Source organism: Labrus mixtus, chromosome 8 (assembly GCF_963584025.1).
Source record: "Labrus mixtus chromosome 8, fLabMix1.1, whole genome shotgun sequence".
In the NCBI taxonomy this organism is placed as follows: domain Eukaryota; kingdom Metazoa; phylum Chordata; class Actinopteri; order Labriformes; family Labridae; genus Labrus; species Labrus mixtus.
In genome coordinates, this window is record NC_083619.1 from 20,521,016 (window position 1) to 20,541,888 (window position 20,873).

General features: G+C 40.6%; 1 protein-coding gene across 3 annotated transcripts; it reads left to right on the forward strand.

Moving 5' to 3' along the window:
- The first annotated feature begins 156 nt into the window (after positions 1-156).
- On the forward strand, positions 157-20,350 carry myom1a (myomesin 1a (skelemin)). Of its 3 annotated transcripts, XM_061045041.1 has the most exons (38): positions 157-316; positions 1,819-2,046; positions 5,054-5,194; positions 5,295-5,481; positions 5,598-5,755; positions 5,955-6,047; positions 6,179-6,267; positions 6,418-6,462; positions 7,289-7,450; positions 7,531-7,692; positions 8,240-8,381; positions 8,485-8,684; positions 8,778-8,834; positions 9,283-9,407; positions 9,759-9,942; positions 10,156-10,330; positions 10,638-10,759; positions 11,778-11,974; positions 12,383-12,509; positions 13,219-13,403; positions 13,520-13,634; positions 13,848-14,004; positions 14,191-14,297; positions 14,710-14,754; positions 14,969-15,105; positions 15,216-15,360; positions 15,533-15,592; positions 15,678-15,745; positions 15,868-15,993; positions 16,545-16,628; positions 16,896-16,983; positions 17,105-17,143; positions 17,298-17,403; positions 18,424-18,587; positions 18,717-18,753; positions 19,000-19,022; positions 19,420-19,475; positions 19,624-20,350. In XM_061045041.1, the coding sequence occupies exons 2-38, from the start codon at positions 1,874-1,876 to the stop codon at positions 19,888-19,890; spliced, it is 4,548 nt and encodes a 1,515-aa protein (XP_060901024.1). In that variant the 5' UTR covers positions 157-316; positions 1,819-1,873; the 3' UTR covers positions 19,891-20,350. The 3 variants fall into 3 exon arrangements, with proteins under 3 accessions (XP_060901024.1, XP_060901025.1, XP_060901026.1); XM_061045042.1 differs by lacking the exon at positions 16,545-16,628; XM_061045043.1 differs by lacking the exon at positions 1,819-2,046.
- The last annotated feature ends 523 nt before the right edge of the window (positions 20,351-20,873 follow it).

The window sequence follows — 20,873 nt, forward strand, 5'->3', positions numbered from 1 at the left end:
CCCCTCAACCCCCTTCAGTAACTCCTGTTCACTGTGGAGAGTCTGGCTTAGCAGAGGCTCCTCAGCGTGGACCCTTCTCATGGTCTCATGGTCTCATGGTCTAAATTTAAATCCGTCCCAGCCTTAAAAGGTCCTGACGGTGTCTTGTGCATTCTGCCGAGTGGCAGCATTATTTTTGCTCAGTGGACTGCCGTGCTGTCCGCTGCCCCTCACCCTGCTGCTTCGCCTGTACCTGGGACTGGCTTTGGCTACTTTTGGAATATCTCCCCATTTCTCTTATTTTCAACTAGTAAGGATTTAGGGATTCTTAGTTGTGGTGAGTGACATGTACTTTAATTTCTATTCTTATCACTTTTTATTTTAATAATGAGTAATTGTAATTCTGCCTTGTGCCAGTAAGTTTTATTTTCAAAATCAATATAAACACTTGTTTTTTTTATGTTTTGTTTAACATGGTGTTTACATTCAGTTTAACTATGCCTTTACTAACAAGGTGTGTCCTTGTAGATTAGTCTGCATGTGTCATTGGAGTGAAAAAGAAGACCCAATCTATTCATTTGACTTTTGCTTTACAAACAATAAGAAGTTATTATGACTTAGATTTTTACTTTATGCACCCTGGGCCTTCATGGCTGACAGCATACAGTTTGTAGCTCATTATAAATATAAACAATAATATGTCTGTTGTAGGTGTTGTCAGGGGCTCTGCCTGCAGACGATATATTTCCAAGTCAGAACTGAAGTCATTATTGTTCTGTGATTACATAAGGAAGGTTCTCTGCTTGGCATGAGTGGTTCAAAATGTCAGGCTGAGGATCTTAAGTGATTGATTTATTGATTGATTTATTGATTTATTGATTGATTGATTGATTGATTGATTGATTGATTGATTGATTGATTTATTGGTGAATCAACAAAAACCTTATGTTCATTATCCACATACAGTATTTATCTTACAGTATGTTCTTTAGCAACAATCCCCTGTTCCATGTTCTCAAATGTGATTTTTTTTTTTTAATTTCTATGAAAACTGATTACCTTTTGACATTACCTCTGGACAAACAAATGTAACAATGTGTACTTGACAACACTAGCTTTAGGAAATTGTAAAGAGCATTTTCACAATGTAGACCAACTGATTGTTTGAACTATCAACCACCCAAAAGATTAATCGACAAGAAACATTATTGTCAGTTCAAGTCTCAGCACTACATAGGGTAATATGTGTATTACTTTTTTGGGGACTTTTTGCCTTTATTTGATAGGACAGTGGATAGAGTAGGAAATCGGTAGAGAACGAGGAATGACCAGCGGGAAATGAGCCACAGGTCCAACCCAAACCCGGGCCTCCGTACATGGGGGGGTAATCTACCTGCTGGACCATCTGCGCTGTAATATGTATTACCTTAATGTGTTTGTGTATCGCCCCAAATTACTACATCACAACACTTTTTATTCCCAGCTTTTTATTTTCACCTGAGGAGGGGATTATCTTAAAAAACATGAAAACAAATAAATTCTACCTAAATTTGTATTTTCTCTTTAAAGATATGAAACCAAGGCCTAGAGTGTAGACAATGAGATGCTGCCACAGTTTAGTTATTACCTGCTGCTTCTTTGTTTAACAGTAGAAGTAGATCTTAACTGGCGCTAACATTTTACAAATCAAAAAATCTTGTTCCATCTTAACAGCTTTAACATTTCCTGGCTGCCTTAACTTCCATCCTTAATAGCTAATCATCATCCCCTGCTCTAAACTAACCTCAGCAAGATAATCAATCTGTAGTAAATAATAATAACAATGAGATTGATTTACAGAGCTGGTTAAGAAAAGAAAAGTCTGAAATCATAAGTTGGCGGAGTGGCCTTCAGGATGTCAGAATCAATACAAGTGACGCAGAAGCAGCAGCTGCTGCAGCAGCATCAGCAGCATCACTATCAACGACAGGAACAGCAGAAGCATCACTTTGAGAGCAGCTGTTACCTGAGCTCCAAGTCTTCTGTTAGCCAGCAGTCGTTCTCCACTTTCAAGACTTCCAGCCGTCGGTAAGAGTGTGGGAATGATGCATAACCTAAGGATGGTTTATATTTCATTAAAATGAGTTTCTAACATTGAAACCTGTCACATCTCCTCTGAAGAGATGATTCAAGCAGATTCCTTTCAAATATTCAGTACGGTGCTCTCCGCCTGGTGTGTTTAGTGTGTTCAGCAGACTGAGTCACAGTGTAAACATAACACGCTGTCTCTCAGCTGGGCTTCATCTGCAAAGACAGTACATCTTTAACTATGTCAGGGGTTTTGTAGGTTAATGAAAGTACATTTCATACCTCTTGAGGCTGTTGCAGAACAGCATGTCAGAAGTCTGGGTCGACTCGAGTCATGATACAGGTCTCAGGTCTATAAGGGCTATGAGTCTGGCCTGTTGCATAGTTCTGTACTTTTACTTATACTGTTCCAGGATGTTACAAGGTCAACGCTTTGGTTGTGAATGTTTGCTCTTAAATCTAGTGTAGATTTAGGGGGGGGGGTTAAAGTGTAAGGAAGTCAAATGCCAAATGGCCAAGTCCAAATTTAGTCAAATGTTTTATTGTCTTTCAAATTTAAGTCTATGTGAGGTCTCGAATCTGGAGTCTAGAACAGTTTTTTGTAACTATTTGGTCTACACAGCGAAAACATTTCACTTATTTATTTGTCACAAAAAGAACTTTATGTTTGTGTACCTTGATTTGGACCATCGTAGAGACAGAGCTGTATCTGAATCTGAATCAGGCAACAGATTTGATAAGAAACACATCATTTCAGTATTCTTCAAGCAAAGATCCAGCCTCTCCTATTAGACGATCTGCTGAATGAGGTTGTTGTATAGTTTTTGTAGTGTGTCTTTTGTTTCTATATCTGTGTATATCTGACGGTTAATTGGACAAAAGAAGCAGTTTGAAGGTACTTGGATGTTGCACCTTGTATTTTTTGCTTCTTTGTGATATTTTAGGGACCAGAAAGTTAATCAACGAAAGGATCGTCTGATAAACCAGTAGTGAAAAGAACTGTTAGAGAGGGAAAAAGACGATGGGCTTGCTGCTGCAGGAATAAATGTTTCACCTCTGTGGGTCATACTCTGCAAAACAAATTAGGCCTGGTGACGTGTGCAAGTTGTGCACAGCACTGATCCAAACAATACTTTGACTTCCATGTGTATGTGCCATGGTGCGACAGATCCTTGTCAACGCATTCTGAGTTTCTTTGTCCTTGAGGGGGCGTAGCTCAGTGTTCATGTTGGAAGTGCGATGGCTTCTTAAACGGGGTCAGGGAAGGAATGTCAGCTGTAGTGAAGGGCTGCCAGATATATTCATGGACGGCTGAGCTATTCCTGTAGCCAGGACATGAGACGTTACCATTAGGCCGACTGTAAAGCCACTGTATGGATGTCATTAAACTGTAAATGGCTGTACAGTGGCTTGCATAGACCTTTAATACTTAATAACTTTGGACCAGTTTCTACATTTATCAGTCTCGTTGATTTATAGGTTTTTAAGATTTGAATGTCGTCCTTCACCTTGGTTCAGTTAGAAATTGTCCAAATTTGTGTTGCGCTATTTTAATCTGATGATTTACATATAGAGTAGATTCCCAGACTGTTAGGGGTGAAATGCTTTTATCTGCAGGAGAACTTTCCTTCACACTGAGACAAAGACTTCCTTTAAGAACACCTGGTGAGTCAGCGGTAGAATAAAACTTTTTCAGCTAGGCAGAACTCTTTTGAGACGTTCTCCACCTGTCCGTCTCTGCTGTGCGATCAGCCTCTTGATCCCAACCCGCCAGTATAGAATTCAGTTTATCAAAGCCATGTTGTGCCGCTTCTTCTTGAGGTGAAATGGATCGAGTGGAGCAGACTCGGATGAGATTATATTAGTGAAAGCAGGGCCATAAGATGAACCTTTCCACCCTGATGCATATCCACCACTTCCTGCTCCATTTATAAACCCAGCTGACAAAATGATGACCTGACAGGGCCGATAAGTAAATGAGTCAGGGTGTATCAAGGGTCAGGGTAGTAGACCATGCACAGAAATACATCTTTTATTTCTGAGTAGCTGCACTACAGCATTTTCAGAATGTGTTATAACAAACTTATATTTAAAGTTTTATAAATGCTGAGAGGCCAGTGATTCACGATGAATATTTCGTCATTATTTTTAGATTTACCTGCAGCTCTGTTGTCCTTTTCTTTGTCTGCTGTAATATTTAATGTCATTACAAATTTTTTAAAAATGCATTTCAATTACTTGTGAAATTAGATGTTGTCAGCTCTTAGTTTGAAAGACTACATGAAAGTGTGTATTCCTGCCTGTGCGGCTTCTACAAATCTAGTTTATTCACTATCTTAAGACCTTTTTTCTGCATTACAACAGAACAAAAAAAGCTAAATTTTTATATAAAATTATTCAATATGAAACTTCAGTTTCACTTTGCTGCAAACAGTACGTTCTATCTGCTATCACTGCTAGAGTTCAGGCTGTAGTAAGTGTAACCGTCAGTCACTTTAAGGTGAATTCAATCACTAGACACTGACGGTAATTTTGTCAGTTTAAACAAACTCTATGAAACATGTTCATCTCTTGATGCTACCTGTATACCCATCTCCGTAACATGAGTCTTAAGATTTGTATTTTGATTTAATGAAAGGGTTATGTAAAACCTCAAACAGCTGAGCACTGCAGTGTTAAGCAGCTGTTACTTCATTGTTATTTTGGGGTGTTTTTTTTTTTTTACTGCAAATGTGTCAGTATTTATAACAGGAGACAGGTGAAAATAGTACAGACTGGAATTAAACGGCGTTGCCATGGTAACTGAGGAAACATGTTCAAGACCAACGTTACAGCTCTTTGTTTTTCTTAAGGGCTTACTGATCACAAGCTTCAATCCTCTGATGAACAATCTAGCATGAATTACCCAAAAAAGATGACAGCAGATGCTTTATTGGTTAAAAGAAAAGCATGCCATATCTTTGTGCTAATCGTTCAAGTGTTGTGACTGTTGTCTCGTCCCTGTAAGCCTGAAGACCTCTGTGAAGACAGAGAAAGGGCAGGAGGTGGTTAAACTCAGCCCGCTACCCAAAAGAGCCAAACGCACCTACCTGGCGATGGACAAGGACAAAGAAGTTATCGGCTATGTAATCCCCGTATTCAGAGCCAGGTGAGTGAGGAAACTGCAGAACACCCCGATGACATTTTCTTTTCCCACTCCACTGTAAGTCTGACCTTCTCTCACATGTTGTGGGTTTGCTGCGTACCAGTCACGAGGAGGTTCGAGGTCTGATGGAGGCCCGGGAGGACGATGTCACAGAGGAGGGGATCAACTACGTGGCCATGAGGAACCTGTTTGTCAGGGAGGCCAAGGAGGCCATGAGTGTTAGAGTCGAGAAGAAAACCAGAACAGTGCATATCAGGGAATCAGCTGAACGTGTTGAACTGAGCAGGACGGTAAATCCTTTCAGCCTTTTTGTGCATCATGACCCATTCACAAATCATTAAATCTCTCACATGAAGCCATACAATCCCCGGTACGATGACGATCTGGCTTCACTCTCTCCCTAAAGATGGACGAGTGGTCTGAGTTCCGTAAGAAGATGAACCCAGACAGCCTGACACACCGTCCGGAGTTTATCGTCAAGCCCCGTGGACAGACTGCCTGGGAGGGCAAGAATGTGAAGCTGCACTGCACTGTGGCTGGATGGCCTAAACCCAGGATCGCCTGGTAAGATCCCCACCTTCTGTGAGGCACGAGAAAAAAAACTGATGAAAACAAGCGTTCATGTGTTGTGTCAGAGAAGTTTCCACCCAGAGCTCCTTACATCCACAAAAACTACTTCCAACACTCCTCACCTCTCTGCAATTACAGACTGTGGAGACGACGGTTAAAAATAAACCAGCTGTCTCTTTCTGCTGTCTTCAAGGTACAAAAACAACGTGCTCATTGATGCTGAGGCCCACCCCGAGAAGTACACAGCCGAGAGCAATTACAACATGCACTCCCTGGAGATCAAGAAGTAGGTAATCATTCAGCCACATGGGGTCAGTTAGAATTCATGAGATAAACACACACAAAACACAAAACTGAATGTTCTTTCAGTTTAGCTGTAGGCAAATCACCAAGTCTCTAATCTTGTTTTGTTTTCAGCTGTGATTTCTTGGACACCGCTAGGTATCACGTCTCTGCCCTCAATGTGAAGGGGGAATCTTCTTTTTTTGCTACTGTTGTTATCAAAAGTAGGTAACTGTTTTTTCTTACAGCTCGTCAGTCCCTGTTTTTTAATAAGTTAGAGGGGTTTTTGTGCCCACTCTTTCTCATATTTTATCTCGTAAGTGTTTTTTTGCTATTGATTGAAGATTACTAAATCGACTCGTCTTGCTTCTCAGGGTTCCAGGAAGGCGAGGAAGCAGGCCCTCTTGATCCTAAGCCACGTGAGTCACTCAGACTACTTTGAGTTTACTTGAAGGGTCTTTTCATCCGATATTTGAACATTTTTGTAACAGCAAACAATTCTTAAAGAGAAAAAAGGACCTCACCCTCTCCTCGTCCTTCAGACGCAACAATCTGCAAAGCCCTGTGATACTCTGAAATCCTCTGCTAAAGTTGAAAATGTACCATGACTATTTATTGAAACAGTATTTACAAATGTTTGTAGTGGTTTTTCTTGTTTCTGTTTAGTTTGGATGTAGTTTTACAATGAGCTGAAAGGTAGAATAAAAATAATGTTTATGTCAATGGGGGGGGGGGGGGGGGGTTAGGGCTAGGGTTATTACCACTACCCATGGTTCTGACATGATGTACATAGGAGACAAATCAGCACAAGCACATGTTAAATTAGAGACGAAATGACTGTAAAAGGCATTAGCCAGGCAAACTCAGAGTTCTCACTGATGGCTTTCAAGTCTCTCTCAGCTCTGCAAAGTGTTTTTTTTAAATCTCTGGCAGGCAGCTGTTTTCAGTGAAAAAGTAAAAAAAAAATCCACCATGAACTACCTACTCAACATCAAGAGGCACATGGACACAATTAGTGATTAGCAAGTGTATCGAGTTTCACATTTAACTAGGATCTAGACTTTTTTTTTTGCTGAGAAGCTGGTTGAGAAAAAAAACAGAGCAATAAAAAATAATTGGCGGACCAAATTAATTTTGATGTGTAAAAAAATAAAAATAATTAACCATAACATAATAATGGGTTAAAAACTTACTGTGCTGCTCAATATTGTTGAAACGTCAAAAGTTGTTTTTTTTCCTCTATAGATGGTTTCTGCACTGAACACGGTGTAACGTTTGAAACAACCATCATCGACAAATTTGAAGTGGCCTTTGGCAGTGAGGGCGAGACACTGAGTCTGGGCTGCACTGTCATCGTTTATCCCACTGTGAAGAAATACCAGCCTGAAGTCGTGTGGTACAGAAACTGTAAGTAGAGAGAGAAAACTTAAGTAGGATAACTTCACATAATTTGTAAATGTATTCTGTTCTTGAACTTTTCCCATCAGTGACCCCTTTGAAGCCCTCTAAATGGGTACACACTAACTGGTCTGGGGATCGTGCCACGCTTACACTCGCCCACCTGAACAAGGAAGATGAGGGCATGTACACCATGCGCGTCAACACCAAGTCTGGCTTTGACAACTACTCAGCCTACGTGTTTGTCAGAGGTAAAATGCCCTCAGGATGTTTTTACAGAAGACTTTAAATCTGTTGAAAAGGATGAGGGTGATGTGAAATTTAGATTTGACGTTTTACATGACATTGAAGATGATATGAAAACTTTGAAGCCTCTTTCCCCGCTAGTCCTAGTGAACTTAACATGATTAAAATCAGTGTAAATTAAGGCAATATATTAGAGATCAGAGCACATGCAGATGTGTTGAGGAAGTTTAGGATACTGCTGTGTCTTTAAGTGACACAACGCTCTCCCTGACATTCTCACAAAACAAACAGAACAGGTCATCAAGGGTGGCTGCCATATGCAGTCTGATCTCACTTAAAATTCCACAAATGTAATTATAAGAAATACTCTTGAGAACCCCCTTTTGTTACCAACATGTGAAATACCCTTTCATAGCCAGCATCAGTGCTAACACTGTAGAGGTGTACCGGTAAGTAGGTCACAAAATGGAAAACTGAGTATGTCATTGAGAGCATCTTGATTTAGATACAGCATTACTCACATGTGCATGTGTGTGTCTTTTGCCTTGCCAGATGCCGAAGTTGAGGTAGAGGGGGTTCCCGTGGCCCCCCTGGATGTGCGTTGTCATGATGCCAACAAGGACTATGTGGTGGTAACCTGGAAGCAGCCAGCGATGGAGGGCAGCAGCTCCATCCTTGGATACTACATCGACAGGTGAGCTAGACATTTAGCCTTAAACCAACATAGTAGGAAGATTTTTTGAATTTTGGTAATTTATGAATCACCAATGTTGCTTGTGTCGTGTTTCCCCCCCCAGGTGTGAGGTGGGCACTCACCACTGGGCTCAGTGTAACGACACCCCTGTGAAGTACGCCCGCTTCCCTGTCACAGGACTGGTGGAGGGGCGTTCTTACATCTTTAGGGTGCGGGCCCTGAACAAGGCGGGAGCCAGCCGTGCGTCTCGTGTCTCTGAGGCTGTGGTAGCAATGGATCGCTCAGACAGAGCCCGCCTCAGAGGTGAGGAACACAAGAACAAATCCATAGAAATGCTGCGACAAAGACAACAACTGCGATTTTTGTAATGGATTTTCTTTTCCTTTAAACCAACAGCTGGTCCCTCAGCTCCTTGGACTGGCATGATCAAGTTCACAGAGGAGGATTCCACTGGTATGAAAGATTCATACGCTTTTAATTAGAAAAAACAGGACAGCTATATATTGAAATATCATGATGTCAGATGTTTACATTTCCAAAAAAAGAATCTGCCAACAGTGACTTGGCATATTTTAGTTGCTTGAAGGGCTGCATAATGAACCTTAATCCCTAAATAGTCAAAAGCACGCATCATATTTTCAGTCTAGTGTACCTATTTTAAATGATCTATATATCTATAATGGGAATACATTTTGACAGTATTAAACTAATATGAGGATATTGTATGGCTGCTTGTGTTGAGAGATATCAAAACAGTTAATGCAAGATGTTTTTCATGTCTCGTTTAATGAAAAAAAAAAAGGTTTTTGTAGTTAAAATGTATTTTGACACACTTTATGCACGAGTCACATGATTAAGGTGACATCCTCTTAATAGTTGCAGCTTCATCTTTCCTCCTCAGTGGGCGTCGTCCCCGGAGAACCCTCTGATGTTGTGGTTACCGAGGCAACCAAGAGCTATGTGGTGCTCGCCTGGAGGCCTCCAGTGCAGAGAGGTCATGAAGGAGTCATGTATTATATTGAGAAGGTGAGGAGAAATGGACAACTGTTTGTTGTAGAGCTAAAGCACCTCATCAATAAATAAGTAGTTCATGGAATCAAATAATATTTATAAACATTAAGGTTATAAATTTATAGTTTTAATGAATGCTCTTTAGTTTTTATTTTGCGAAAAAATGCAAATTCTTCTAGGATATTCTTTAGGATAGGAAAGAAGTTGCCATCTTTATGCTGACATATTAATCACTGCTTACCTAAGTACCTATGATTTCCTGAAGGTTCTTGTTTGATTTTGATTTAACTCTGACATGTAAAGACAACAGTGTTGTGTGGAGGCTCAAACACCCTCTGACTTTTCTTCCATGTTTGTGGAACACAGTGTATGGCTGGCACAGACACCTGGCAGAGGGTGAACACCGGCATGCCAGTCAAGTCTCCTCGCTTTGCCCTGTTTGACCTCGCTGAGGGAAATTCCTACAACTTCCGCGTGCGCTGCTGCAACTCTGCCGGTGTGGGCGAGCCCTCTGTCGCCACAGGGGAGATAGTTGTCGCAGATAAACTGGGTGAGCATACAAAGCTGAATTTATATTTTGAACAAGAGTTAAGCACGGCTTTTCTGCCTAGAGGGTTTATTGTCCAGGCATATTCCTTTATAATTTTATTTATTTGCATTATTTTCCAGCTGTTCCCAGGGAATGATACTCCCTCTTTGCTCAGTGTATTTATTCTCACTTCTTTTCCGTCTCCTCTAATTTCATTCCAATCTTCTCCGACAGACCTGCCCTCGGCTCCAGGCAACACAGTGGCCATCAGGAACACCGACACCTCTGTGGTGGTGACCTGGGGGGCCTCCAAGGATGTCAAACAGCTCATCGGCTACTATATTGAATGTAGTGTGGTCGGCACTGACGTCTGGATGCCTTGCAACAATAAACCTGTCAAGCAGACCAGGTGGGTACAGCTGAAGATGATTCTACGTTTCTGAATTAATATGAGAATTTAAAATGGGTGATGTGTAGCCTTCGCTAGTGTGACACTAAGGGGAAATGTAATTAAACATTGGCACCACTTAGAGAAAGGTCTAAAAGTCATTAAACACCATCAGTGTTGTCAGTTATGTAGAAATGATGCACACCACAAGTTTGCTCATTTTGCTCACAAATTTTTGCTTCCATTAGCTAAAAATGAAAACCCTACTTCTCTTATCAGAGTGCAATAATAATGTTTGACTCTTCACAACTTTGTCTTACTTTTTCAGGTTTGTGTGCCATGGCCTGACCACCGGGGCAAACTATGTGTTTAACGTCAAGGCAGTCAACGCTGCAGGATACAGCCAGAGTTCCCCTAATTCTGATGCTGTGGTTGTGCAGGCGGCCATCTGTGAGTGTCCTCACAAGTCTCCATTATTTACCTTGCCTGTAGCATTCAAGCCATACGCTCTCCCTCTGCTTATTTCATTCTCTCCCTGTGCCATATGCTCCCAGCTATTTTTAAACATTCATTCATCTGGGGAACGATATCTGACAATATAGAGCAAAAAGACCTGCTTTAAATTCAGAGACATGACCTGCAGCTCTCTGCTCTCTGCCAGCAAGCCTCTAAGCTCTTGTTTGTTCATGAACCTTTTAAAACCTTCAGCACCAAGTTTCCTTTTTCCAGACCAAAAATCTTGAATCATCCAACCCATTACTTCATTTTCTTTGTTCTAATTCATGAATTATCAATGTGTCTACAGCATGAAAGCAGCTGCCCCATGACGTTATCCAACTCCAGCTTCATATTTTTGCATGTTCTTTCCTGACATACTCATCACTAATACTGCTCATCAAGCTCCTTCCCATGACTTCATTTTTAACTGACAAGAATATTAACAAATTAGATCAGATTTTACAATGCTTTTCTGTGTGTAGGTATTGATGACTGTTAAAAAAAAAAGTGTTTTTGCTGGTGTTCTCTTTTGCCATTTAATAACTCTTTAGGGGTGCCTCTTGCTGCATGGCCAGGGTAAAGGCTAAAACATTGAGTTCTAGAGAGCATGGGCCTGATGAGAGTCTCGTCTGGCTTTCTGAGGTTTTGGTAGCGTGCAAGTTGCCCTGCTTCTGGCCTAGAGTGTAAGTACTTTATCCATTACGACGACCCTAAACAAGTGTATTGCTTGTGTGCCCAAAGCATGGAGCATGTTTAACAGTGCCACTTGTTTTTGCTGTGATAGCTCTCAACACTTATGGAAACTCAGATCAATGCAATATTTGGCTAATGCCAGGACATCTGTATAAGATTGTGTCTAGAGCTGAATATTTTATAAAAGCAAATACAAAGAAAAAGGGTGTGACTATCTGAAAACTATCCTCTTGGACACACTTCTTCAGTTGGTTCAACCTATTAACTTTCTCTCCAGCCGTTCCAGGGAAGCCGTCTGGTGTGACCCTGCTGGAAGCTGTAAAGGACTACATGATGCTGGAATGGAGCGAGCCTGCTAAAAACGGAGGAGCTGATATCAGGGGATATTTTGTGGACTACAGGACCGTGAAGGGAGTTGTTGTTGGGAAATGGCATGAAATGCACGAGAAGGCATTGACTACTGCCTCCTATAAAGTACGTTCATTTACTTTATACCATGGGCTGGGTAAATACTCGATTCTGATTGGCTAAAGGGTGTCACTTGGGTGTGCCTTAATTTTGATATATGGAAAATTATGGAAGTAGTTCCAGTTAAACACTCAGTTCACCGTTCCAAATTAGTGCGCTGCAGACGGTAGCTAAGATGAGTAACCATAGCAACAGAGAAAAATTATTATTATTTTAGAGAATGAGAGTCACATTGTCCAGAGTCACTGTTGACTAAAATGTATCAAGGCAACAAGCGGTTCATTCTTAATTCATGTTTGTATCAAATTAGTTTTTTTTTAAATATTATAATTGATTTATTGGAAGGAGTTTAATATTTGCTGCCTCAGTTTGTTTTTTAAATCATATGTCATGATCTGTATTTGTTTCTTTTAGGCTGAGAATCTGAAGGAGAACGTCTTGTACCAGTTCCAGGTGCGTGCTATGAACATGGCAGGTTTGAGTAAAGCCTCTCTGCCCAGTGCAGCTCTGGAGTGCAAGGAATGGACCATTACTGTTCCAGGTATGAAACCGGAAAGTGATTTGAGTTGATTAAAGAGAGGAATCCTATAGATAATGTATGGACTAGCTGGAGGACTTAAAAATTAGCTTAGATTTTTCTTTACAGAACAAACAGACGTAATGTGGTTTTAGCTTTCCAATTGTAGAGTAACTTTTTGTTTTTCTTACGGGACTTTAGGTCGTACAAAACCAGATATATGAAGACATCAACTTGTGCTTGAGAACACTTTGAGAATTCATAATATAATGGTCTGATTGATCCAAAATAAATGTATGTGTTATGCCTAGTGTTGTATTACTCGAAATCGGTCTTGGTCTGAGAACCACCTTTTGCAGGTTTCGTCTCGGAATCAAAAGCGGAATCATTACTCAGTCTTGTCTCGGTCTCAGACTGGGCGGACTAAGGATTTTAAATCAGACCGGTCAAGACCACCACTGAAAGACCAGGCTGTTTTTCCACATCATTACTATGGTCTTGGTCCTGTCTTGGTCTCGCCTTGCCTTGGTCTTGGTCTTTTCTCTGTCTCGATCTCGAACACTAGTTTTGCCAAATTATTTTCTGTTTATTAAGGATATGCTTGAAAAAAGAAAAAGTATATGAATTATTCAAATACAGGATAATTACATACTTTTTGGAAAAACTTCCCATGTTGTAAATATTTAAAACAAATATTTCCTTTTTGTTCTCATTATCTTAACCACCCTCCAAGGTGCTCCTGTTGGTCTTCATGCGTTGGAGGTTCGTGACACCTCTGCTGTGGTCCTCTGGGAGCCACCTGCATTTAGCGGCCGCACTCCTGTCAATGGCTACTATATGGATATCAAGGAGGCCTCTGCTGGAGATGAATGCTGGAAGGCTGTTCATGAGAAGGTCAACAAAATGAAATACATGAAGGTGAAGAACACGGAGAGACTGAATCTTAAACATCACTTGTGTATGTAGCTGCTGTAAATGGCCAAAGTCACGTCTTTAACTTGCTCTCCATTCCCACTTGTCATGTGCTTATTCAGTTTACAGGGCTGAAGGCTGGTTCATCCTACGTCTTCCGTGTGCGTGCTCAAAATCTTGCTGGAGTTGGAAAGCCCTCAGCAATGTTAGGTCCAATCTTGGCCCAGACTCGCCCTGGTGAGTGTGAAAGTTTCGTAACTCGCACTTTCAATCAGATAGTTTTCCTACGCACGTCTGAAAAGTGTGGTAAAGTAGAGAAAACCTGCACTGGTACCTTAGTTTAGAACTCATTGTCTTGTATTTAATTTGCAACTTCAAATCGGTAATCCTAAATTCTCTTTATTGCTATCAATTAACACACATTGTTACCATTTACTCTCCCTTCCTCAGGCACCAATGAGATATATGTGGATGTCGATGATGATGGCGTTATCTCTATGGTGTTTGAGTGCTCTGAAATGAAAGAGGGATCTGAGTTTGTGTGGTCCAAGAACTACAAGGCTATGACCGACACCTCTCGTCTGACTATTGTCAATGAAAAAGGAAGGTAAGTATCCGTTATGCCCCCAATTTCTTCTGCAACTTTCAGGGAATAAATTGTCTTTCTAGTTATTGCTCTATGCTTGTTCCAGGCTTTTTACCCTGAAAACCATCTTGCTTTGTTAAATCACCACATATCTTTTCCTCTTTCCACATTAATTCATTGTGACCCCCCGTGTGTCCTCATCTCCAGGACCAGAGCTATCTTCAACAGTCCCTCCCTGGAGGATCTGGGCACGTTCTCCTGTGTGGCCACCAACACTGATGGCATCTCCTCCAGCTACACGCTCACTGAGGAGGGTGAGTCAGCCCACACTCTTGGCATCTCTGCTGCAGTGTGTCAGAAACTTGATTCTCCTGTTTTTGTTTGGGTGATGTCAGTGCTAAAGCCTAAAGGACGGCCTGAATGACTCTGGATGCTCCTGTTGGTTATCCTGTTTCAACAGCTGCATCAAATTGACCTCTGTTACTCTCAGGGGCAAATGTTTGCTTGTTCGGAAAGCTGTCTCACTTTTTTTAAACTCACTGTGTTTTTAAAAGTTCTTGTAATTCCCAAGGTTATACTTTCATAATGTGTAAGTAATTTGCTGTTTAACCATTCTGTTAAATAAAAAGACTAGTACAATAAAGCTAGAAGTCAGAGAGTTGATACTTTAGGGTTTTACAGAGCAGGACATTTCACTGATGCTGTTGTTGTTGTTTTTTTTTATAGGTCTCATGCGTCTTCTGGACATCAGTCATGAGCACAAGTTCCCTGGTAATTATTTCACTTCATCACAGAAACCCCCTTTTAACTCTCATAATAACATTCATCATAACTGAACCAGCAAACAATTGTTGTGTAATAAGTAATGTAGCACCTCTATACTCAACAAATTCTCTCTAGGAAGGGAGGATTTGTTTAAGGCAACGTTTCTCATTCATACTTTATTGAACAACAAGAGTTCACAGAAAAATGTGGTTTCCTCCAGTTATTCCCTTCAAGAATGAAATGGCCATGGATCTGCTTGAGAAGGGTCGCGTGCGATTCTGGACTCAGGTGGAGAAATCCAGCTCCGCTTGCCAAGTGGATTACGTCTTCAATGATGTCATCGTTACTCAGGGCAAGGTAGGGCTCGGACTTTAAAAGTATTTTGTGCGTCTCTTATTGCCACCTTGTCCTGTGTGTGTGCATTTTCATTAAAAAAACTGATTTTCCTTTTCATCTTTTGCTCCCAGAAATACACAATGAACTTTGACAAGTCTACCGGCATTATTGAAATGTTTATGGACTCTCTGGAGGTCACTGATGAGGGAACGTTCACCTTTAACCTGGTGGATGGAAAGGCTAAGGGAACAACCAGTCTGGTGCTCATTGGAGATGGTAAGACCACATTTTCTGCAGTTAAAGTAGGCGTCCATTGAGGGGCAGCAGAAGACCATCTTTTCTTCTCTTCCATGCCTCTTCTATTCTTGTTGTAGCTGACCTTCTCATGTCTGAAAAGAGAGGAATTTATAGACAGAATTTGACACTTTACAATGTTTCTGTTTTCCAGAATTCAGGGAGCTTCAAAAGAAATCAGAATTTGAGAGGGCAGAATGGGTCAGGAAACAAGGTAAGTGTTTAAACTTTTCCGTCATGAGGTTTAAAATGGAGAGAAAGTATGTTTCAATATATATTTCTTTATTAACTTTCTAAAGGTCCTCACTTCGTGGAGTACCTTGGCTTCACTGTTACTTCAGCATGTGATGTGCTCTTGAGATGCAAGGTAAGAAAAGTAGCTGTTGTGTTGTGTACAGCTGGAGACATTTCTCAAAAGATTGATTACATCCCAATGTTTGCAACTTGGCTGAGCCAACTTATTCCTCTATGTCATCTCTCTGTCAACAGATAGGAAATGTCAAACCAGAGACTGAGATCACCTGGTCGAAGGACAGCATTGAGATTGCTGAGGACGACGAGGAGGCCCAGAAAATTGAGAGACAGGAGAGCGAGCTGACCTTTAATATCGGAAAGGTCAGCCCATTAGACGGACGCCATACTTTGTCAGGAGTTGTGATCTGCTGAGTAAAGAGCTAAAAGCCATGCTTCCCATGCAGCAATGCTTCCATTGTAGTGCTGAGCTAGATGCTACGCTAGCAACCATCCCTCTCTGACACACAGATACATAAATGATGAAACACTTTAGAAAATATTCTTGTTGCTAACTCTGAGTGCTGATGGAGTCAGAACGTCAGCAGGTTCTACTTTGGAAAGAGAAAAGATGTATTTAGTTTTCAACATTTATTACCGTATAGTTTAAATGAACTATATGGTTTATCTGTGTGCTTTTATTTTCATCATCTCATTTCTAACAATGTTCAATTTAACTTCTCCGGCAACACCTATGCAGAAATTTTTAAAACCTTATTCTGGTCAGCCAGGTGCAAGAGAAGTTACGCTGATAATGTTCCATTACCCATGAAGAGAGGGTTGATGTCATTGCATAAGCTCATGAGAAGTGGCCTGTTCATCGCCATTTCTGTCACCTGCTTTTGCATTAACCGGCTAATCTGTCTAATTCACAGTGGATTATTAAGCAAGAGATACAGGAAGAAAAAGGACGAAAAAAGGCGCCTGCTGTGGACGTTCCCCCGCCGCCAAGACCCAAAGTCTGGACATTATCTTTGCTGCCATAAGTTCATGCATATCATTTCTCCATGTGTTCTCCTCGTCTTACCCTTATTCATGTTTTCATAATAACGCCTGCAGCATCCCGGGCGGGAGAAAAGCTTGCCTTTTCGGATTAGTTTGTCTCTGTTTGGCTGTTTCCATGTCTATGATATGTCCCAAGAATGACACTGTTATTCTCCTCTGTTTGAGAAAGAGATTCATTTCTTTTTCAAGTTGACTGAACTTGCTTTTGCTTTGAACTCCAGATCTGCAAGAAGGATGCAGGTATTTACGACGTGTTCCTGAGGGACGACAGAGGCAAAGATAAGAGCACGTTCAATCTGACAGATGCAGGTATAGTTTGTTCTCTGAATAATATCGATGAAAAATCAAGAAGAATCCAGAGCTAAAAAAGTGATATCTGTGAATATGACTTGCTATAATTTCTGCTTTCATTCATTTGTTTTTCTCCCAGGATACCAAGCTGTAATGAATGAACTGTTCAGGGTTATTGGTGAGTCATAACGCTTCACACTTACCCAGCGGTAATGAAGCGCCACACATGGACCGCAGACTTAAATCACAAAAAAGAAAGACTGTATAGTTTTTACTCTGCATGAACTGCTCCTGAGTCATATATTTTTTTGTCTTAATTTCTCCTCTTCCAGCCAACTCCTCCACTGATATCCAAGTCATCAGTACTGAGCATGGCATCATCCTCTACTCCAATGTCACACATTACAACGAGGAACTGCGTGTTGGTTGGCTCCACAAGTATGTTAAATAACGATTACTCACTTACATCGTTTAATACATTTTCCAATCTCCTGTGTGGCATACACATGTGGACTGGTGCAGACCAATTTGAACCCAATCCCGACCATTTTATGTTACCGTATTCATATGCACTCATAAGTGATGACATAAGATGGTGTTATACATTCAAATTAAACAATATAGTATGTTATTGTCCCCCCGGGGCAAGTTTGTTGTCACACCTTTGCACAGTTGGTACAAACAAATACGTATATAATAATGAGCACAGGAAGAAAAATAGAAACAACAGGAAGAAACACATAAACAATGAACAACAAGCATACCTTCATAGTGCATATGTGATAGAAGAACATAGCATTAATGAAAGAAAACCTTCCAAAACGGATAAATACAAGCATGAAAGTCAAATACCAATGACGCATAAAGTAAACACACACAAAGACGCACACACTCAGGCAGAGAAGGTAACCAACATTCAGAATCCAAATGTTAAAAATAATTCTTAAAACAGTTTCTGTAGAGACTGATGGACTGCTGAAATATAAAAAAAAATCATGATGGATTTGTTGTTTCTCTATCAGTGAATGTTGCAGCTAGAAAACATAGCATAGGTTGTTTAAAAAAAATACATGTATCAAAACAGTTAAACATTTTTCTGAGCCAAAATCCTGGCATTCTTTAATATATTTCCACAGTTCAATGATTTTCTGATGCGTGATGGCTAATATTGAACAGTGTGGAAGTGTTAAAATGTGACTTTTCTGAATTAAATGGTTGATCTCAGATGTGTGTGTATTGTTATGAAAAATATGAAAACCATCCAACCCTTAGAAAACAAACATACACTATAAGTCTCCAATTTTGGTGTAACTAAGGGATAAGTGTTAAGATTTTGTGGGGAAACAGAAATAACTTTTTTCCTATTTTGTTGTATTTTCTCTTGCTATCCATTGTGCTAGCTAGGGCATCTCATAATCTAGCAGCAATTGATATCTGGTTCACCCTTTTCTCCTCCAGAGATGCTAAGATTGCCGCCTCAGAGAGAGTTAAGTCTGGAGTCACAGGGGAGGAGCTTTGGCTTAAGATCAACGAGCCCACTGAGAAGGACAAGGGCAAATACAGCATGGACGTCTTTGATGGCAAGGATGGTGTAAAGAGAGTGTTCGATCTGTCTGGCCAGGGTGAGTGAGACTTTTAAGCAGACAAGGAAGAAGCCACAGATTTCTCCATAGTTCCAATTACTTCCAGTTAACTTTGCGTATTTATATGCTTTTTAATAACAATAATTTGTTTTGTTTTTCTTTTTGCAGCATGGGAACAGGCGTTTGAGGAATTCCAAAGGCTCAAGTGAGTAAACAAATCCATCCGACTTGATCCATCTGTTGTGTAACTCTGTGTTTATTTGTGTGAATATCCTCCTCTGGCTAAAATACAAGCAGTCATCACAAACCTAAAATAGGCTGTATATACTTTATGAGCTCTCTCAAAATACCTTTCCTGTTATTGTATAGAGGAGACAAAAAGGTCAGACCTTACTGCCTGTGATACTATTCAAAGATGCTTCTGACTGTGTCTGTCTCCTTCCTTCCGTAGGGCGGCAGCAATCGCAGAAAGAAGTAAGTGGGGTTGTCGTTTTTTTTCTCCCGAGAGTCTCTGCTCAATGAGATTGTGTAACATTTTCTGGATATAGAAGCTGTTTCAGTTTTGATATAATTGTAGACTTTAGGCTAAAGATACAAAAGTTGATTTGTTATTATTAAGATGGGTAATGGTTTCCCAGGAAATACAATATCTTTATTTATGCAATGGGGGGGGGGGGGGTTAATAAAGGTCCAAAACTTCATTCATGCACACAAAACTGTTAAAAATATTGTAATGTGATTTTTGTTTATTATCAAGGGTGCATTTAAAAGTTTGAAAGTCATTCTGGGTGAATATTCTGTTGTCAACACAAAAACGTTCCACAGGTTGATTGATTTATTTCTTGGCTCACTCTTAAAATGTCTTGTTTAGATCGTGCTCGTGTTGTTGGAGGCTTGCCAGATGTGGTTGCAATCCAAGAGGGCAAGGTAAATTAACTTGATTTTCCCTGTGTTTATACACTGTGGTGGTAATCTCCTTGTCTTAGCTTTCTCCTTCCTCTTTCGTTTTATCATCTCAATGTCACTCACAGCTTTTTAAAGCTCACTTCATACACATGCAATGTCTCTTTTTCAGTCCCTGAACCTGACTGGCAATGTCTGGGGCGAGCCCGCACCTGAGGTGTGCTGGACGAAGAACGAGAGGGAGCTGGTGTCTGACGACCGCTACAAACTCAAGTTCGAGCATGGCAAGTTTGCCAGCATCACAATTGCTGCCGTCACCACGGCTGACTCTGGCAAATACGCCCTGGTGGTCAAGAACAAGTACGGCACAGAGGCTGGTGAGTTCACTGTCAGCGTCTACAACCCAGACGACGACGAGAACAAAGAGAAGAAAGGCTAAAGGATGATGATGCTGTGTTATGAAATAAAGCAGAAAAGATGGAACAGCTGGCTTATCGCCAAAGCATTTTATTCTGGCACATGCCGGTGCACCAAAGCAGTATGAATAAAAGATGAATACAGCTGCTTCCTCCTGCGTCTTTCATGTGCTGGGCTAAAGAGCTTTGGGTATTACTTTTCGAAGAAGCAAACTTTGTATGTATTACAGATAGGATAATTGTACGCATGTAGTGGTTTGAGATGTCTTCTGTTAGCTCAAGCAAATATGGTAAATTATTGTGATGTTTCCTCAAGGAAAATGGTTCATTCATCTTTTTGTTAATTCTTTTCAAAAATAGCATTAAGGCCAAGAAGAGCACAATGCTGTTCTCTCATAATATTACAGAAATTAATTCAGAAGATTTCGACCTCATGCCGGAGGTTTGTGTAAAAAAAAATAAAGGAAAAATTGATGTCATGAATTTCCTAGCAAGTATTTGCTTTGTGTTGTAAGACATATCACATGCTACAGTGATTTCAGCTTTTTGTATCTATTTATAGAAGTTAGTTATTATGTTAAACGTGTGCTGTGTGCATGTATGTCGTGTGCCTGGGGTGTTTGCAAGCTACATTACAAGTGTCAATCATTACAACAGTCTGGAGGTGGTGGAGCAGGAAAACCCTGATGACGTGTTGAGTAGTCTGACCGTAAAAACATGCAGTGGAAACTGGTTCATTCAAGGTATCTCACACAAGCAAAGTAAAACAGGCATAACTGGAATAGTCTAGGAGGTCTTATCTGTACAACCGAGTGTCAGACTGTCATGTTCATGTGTTGAAGGGGAGGGGGGGATGTATTTCTGGTAGGTTACTGTGGAGAAAAATCATATGGATGAGTGGCCTGAGGCTATGTGTCTAACAAGTTAAACATGCGTCTGTTTCCTCTTTAAGACACTCCTTTTCCTTCAAAAGTTGCATCTCCTTTAGAGAGAAAAGTAAAGTATG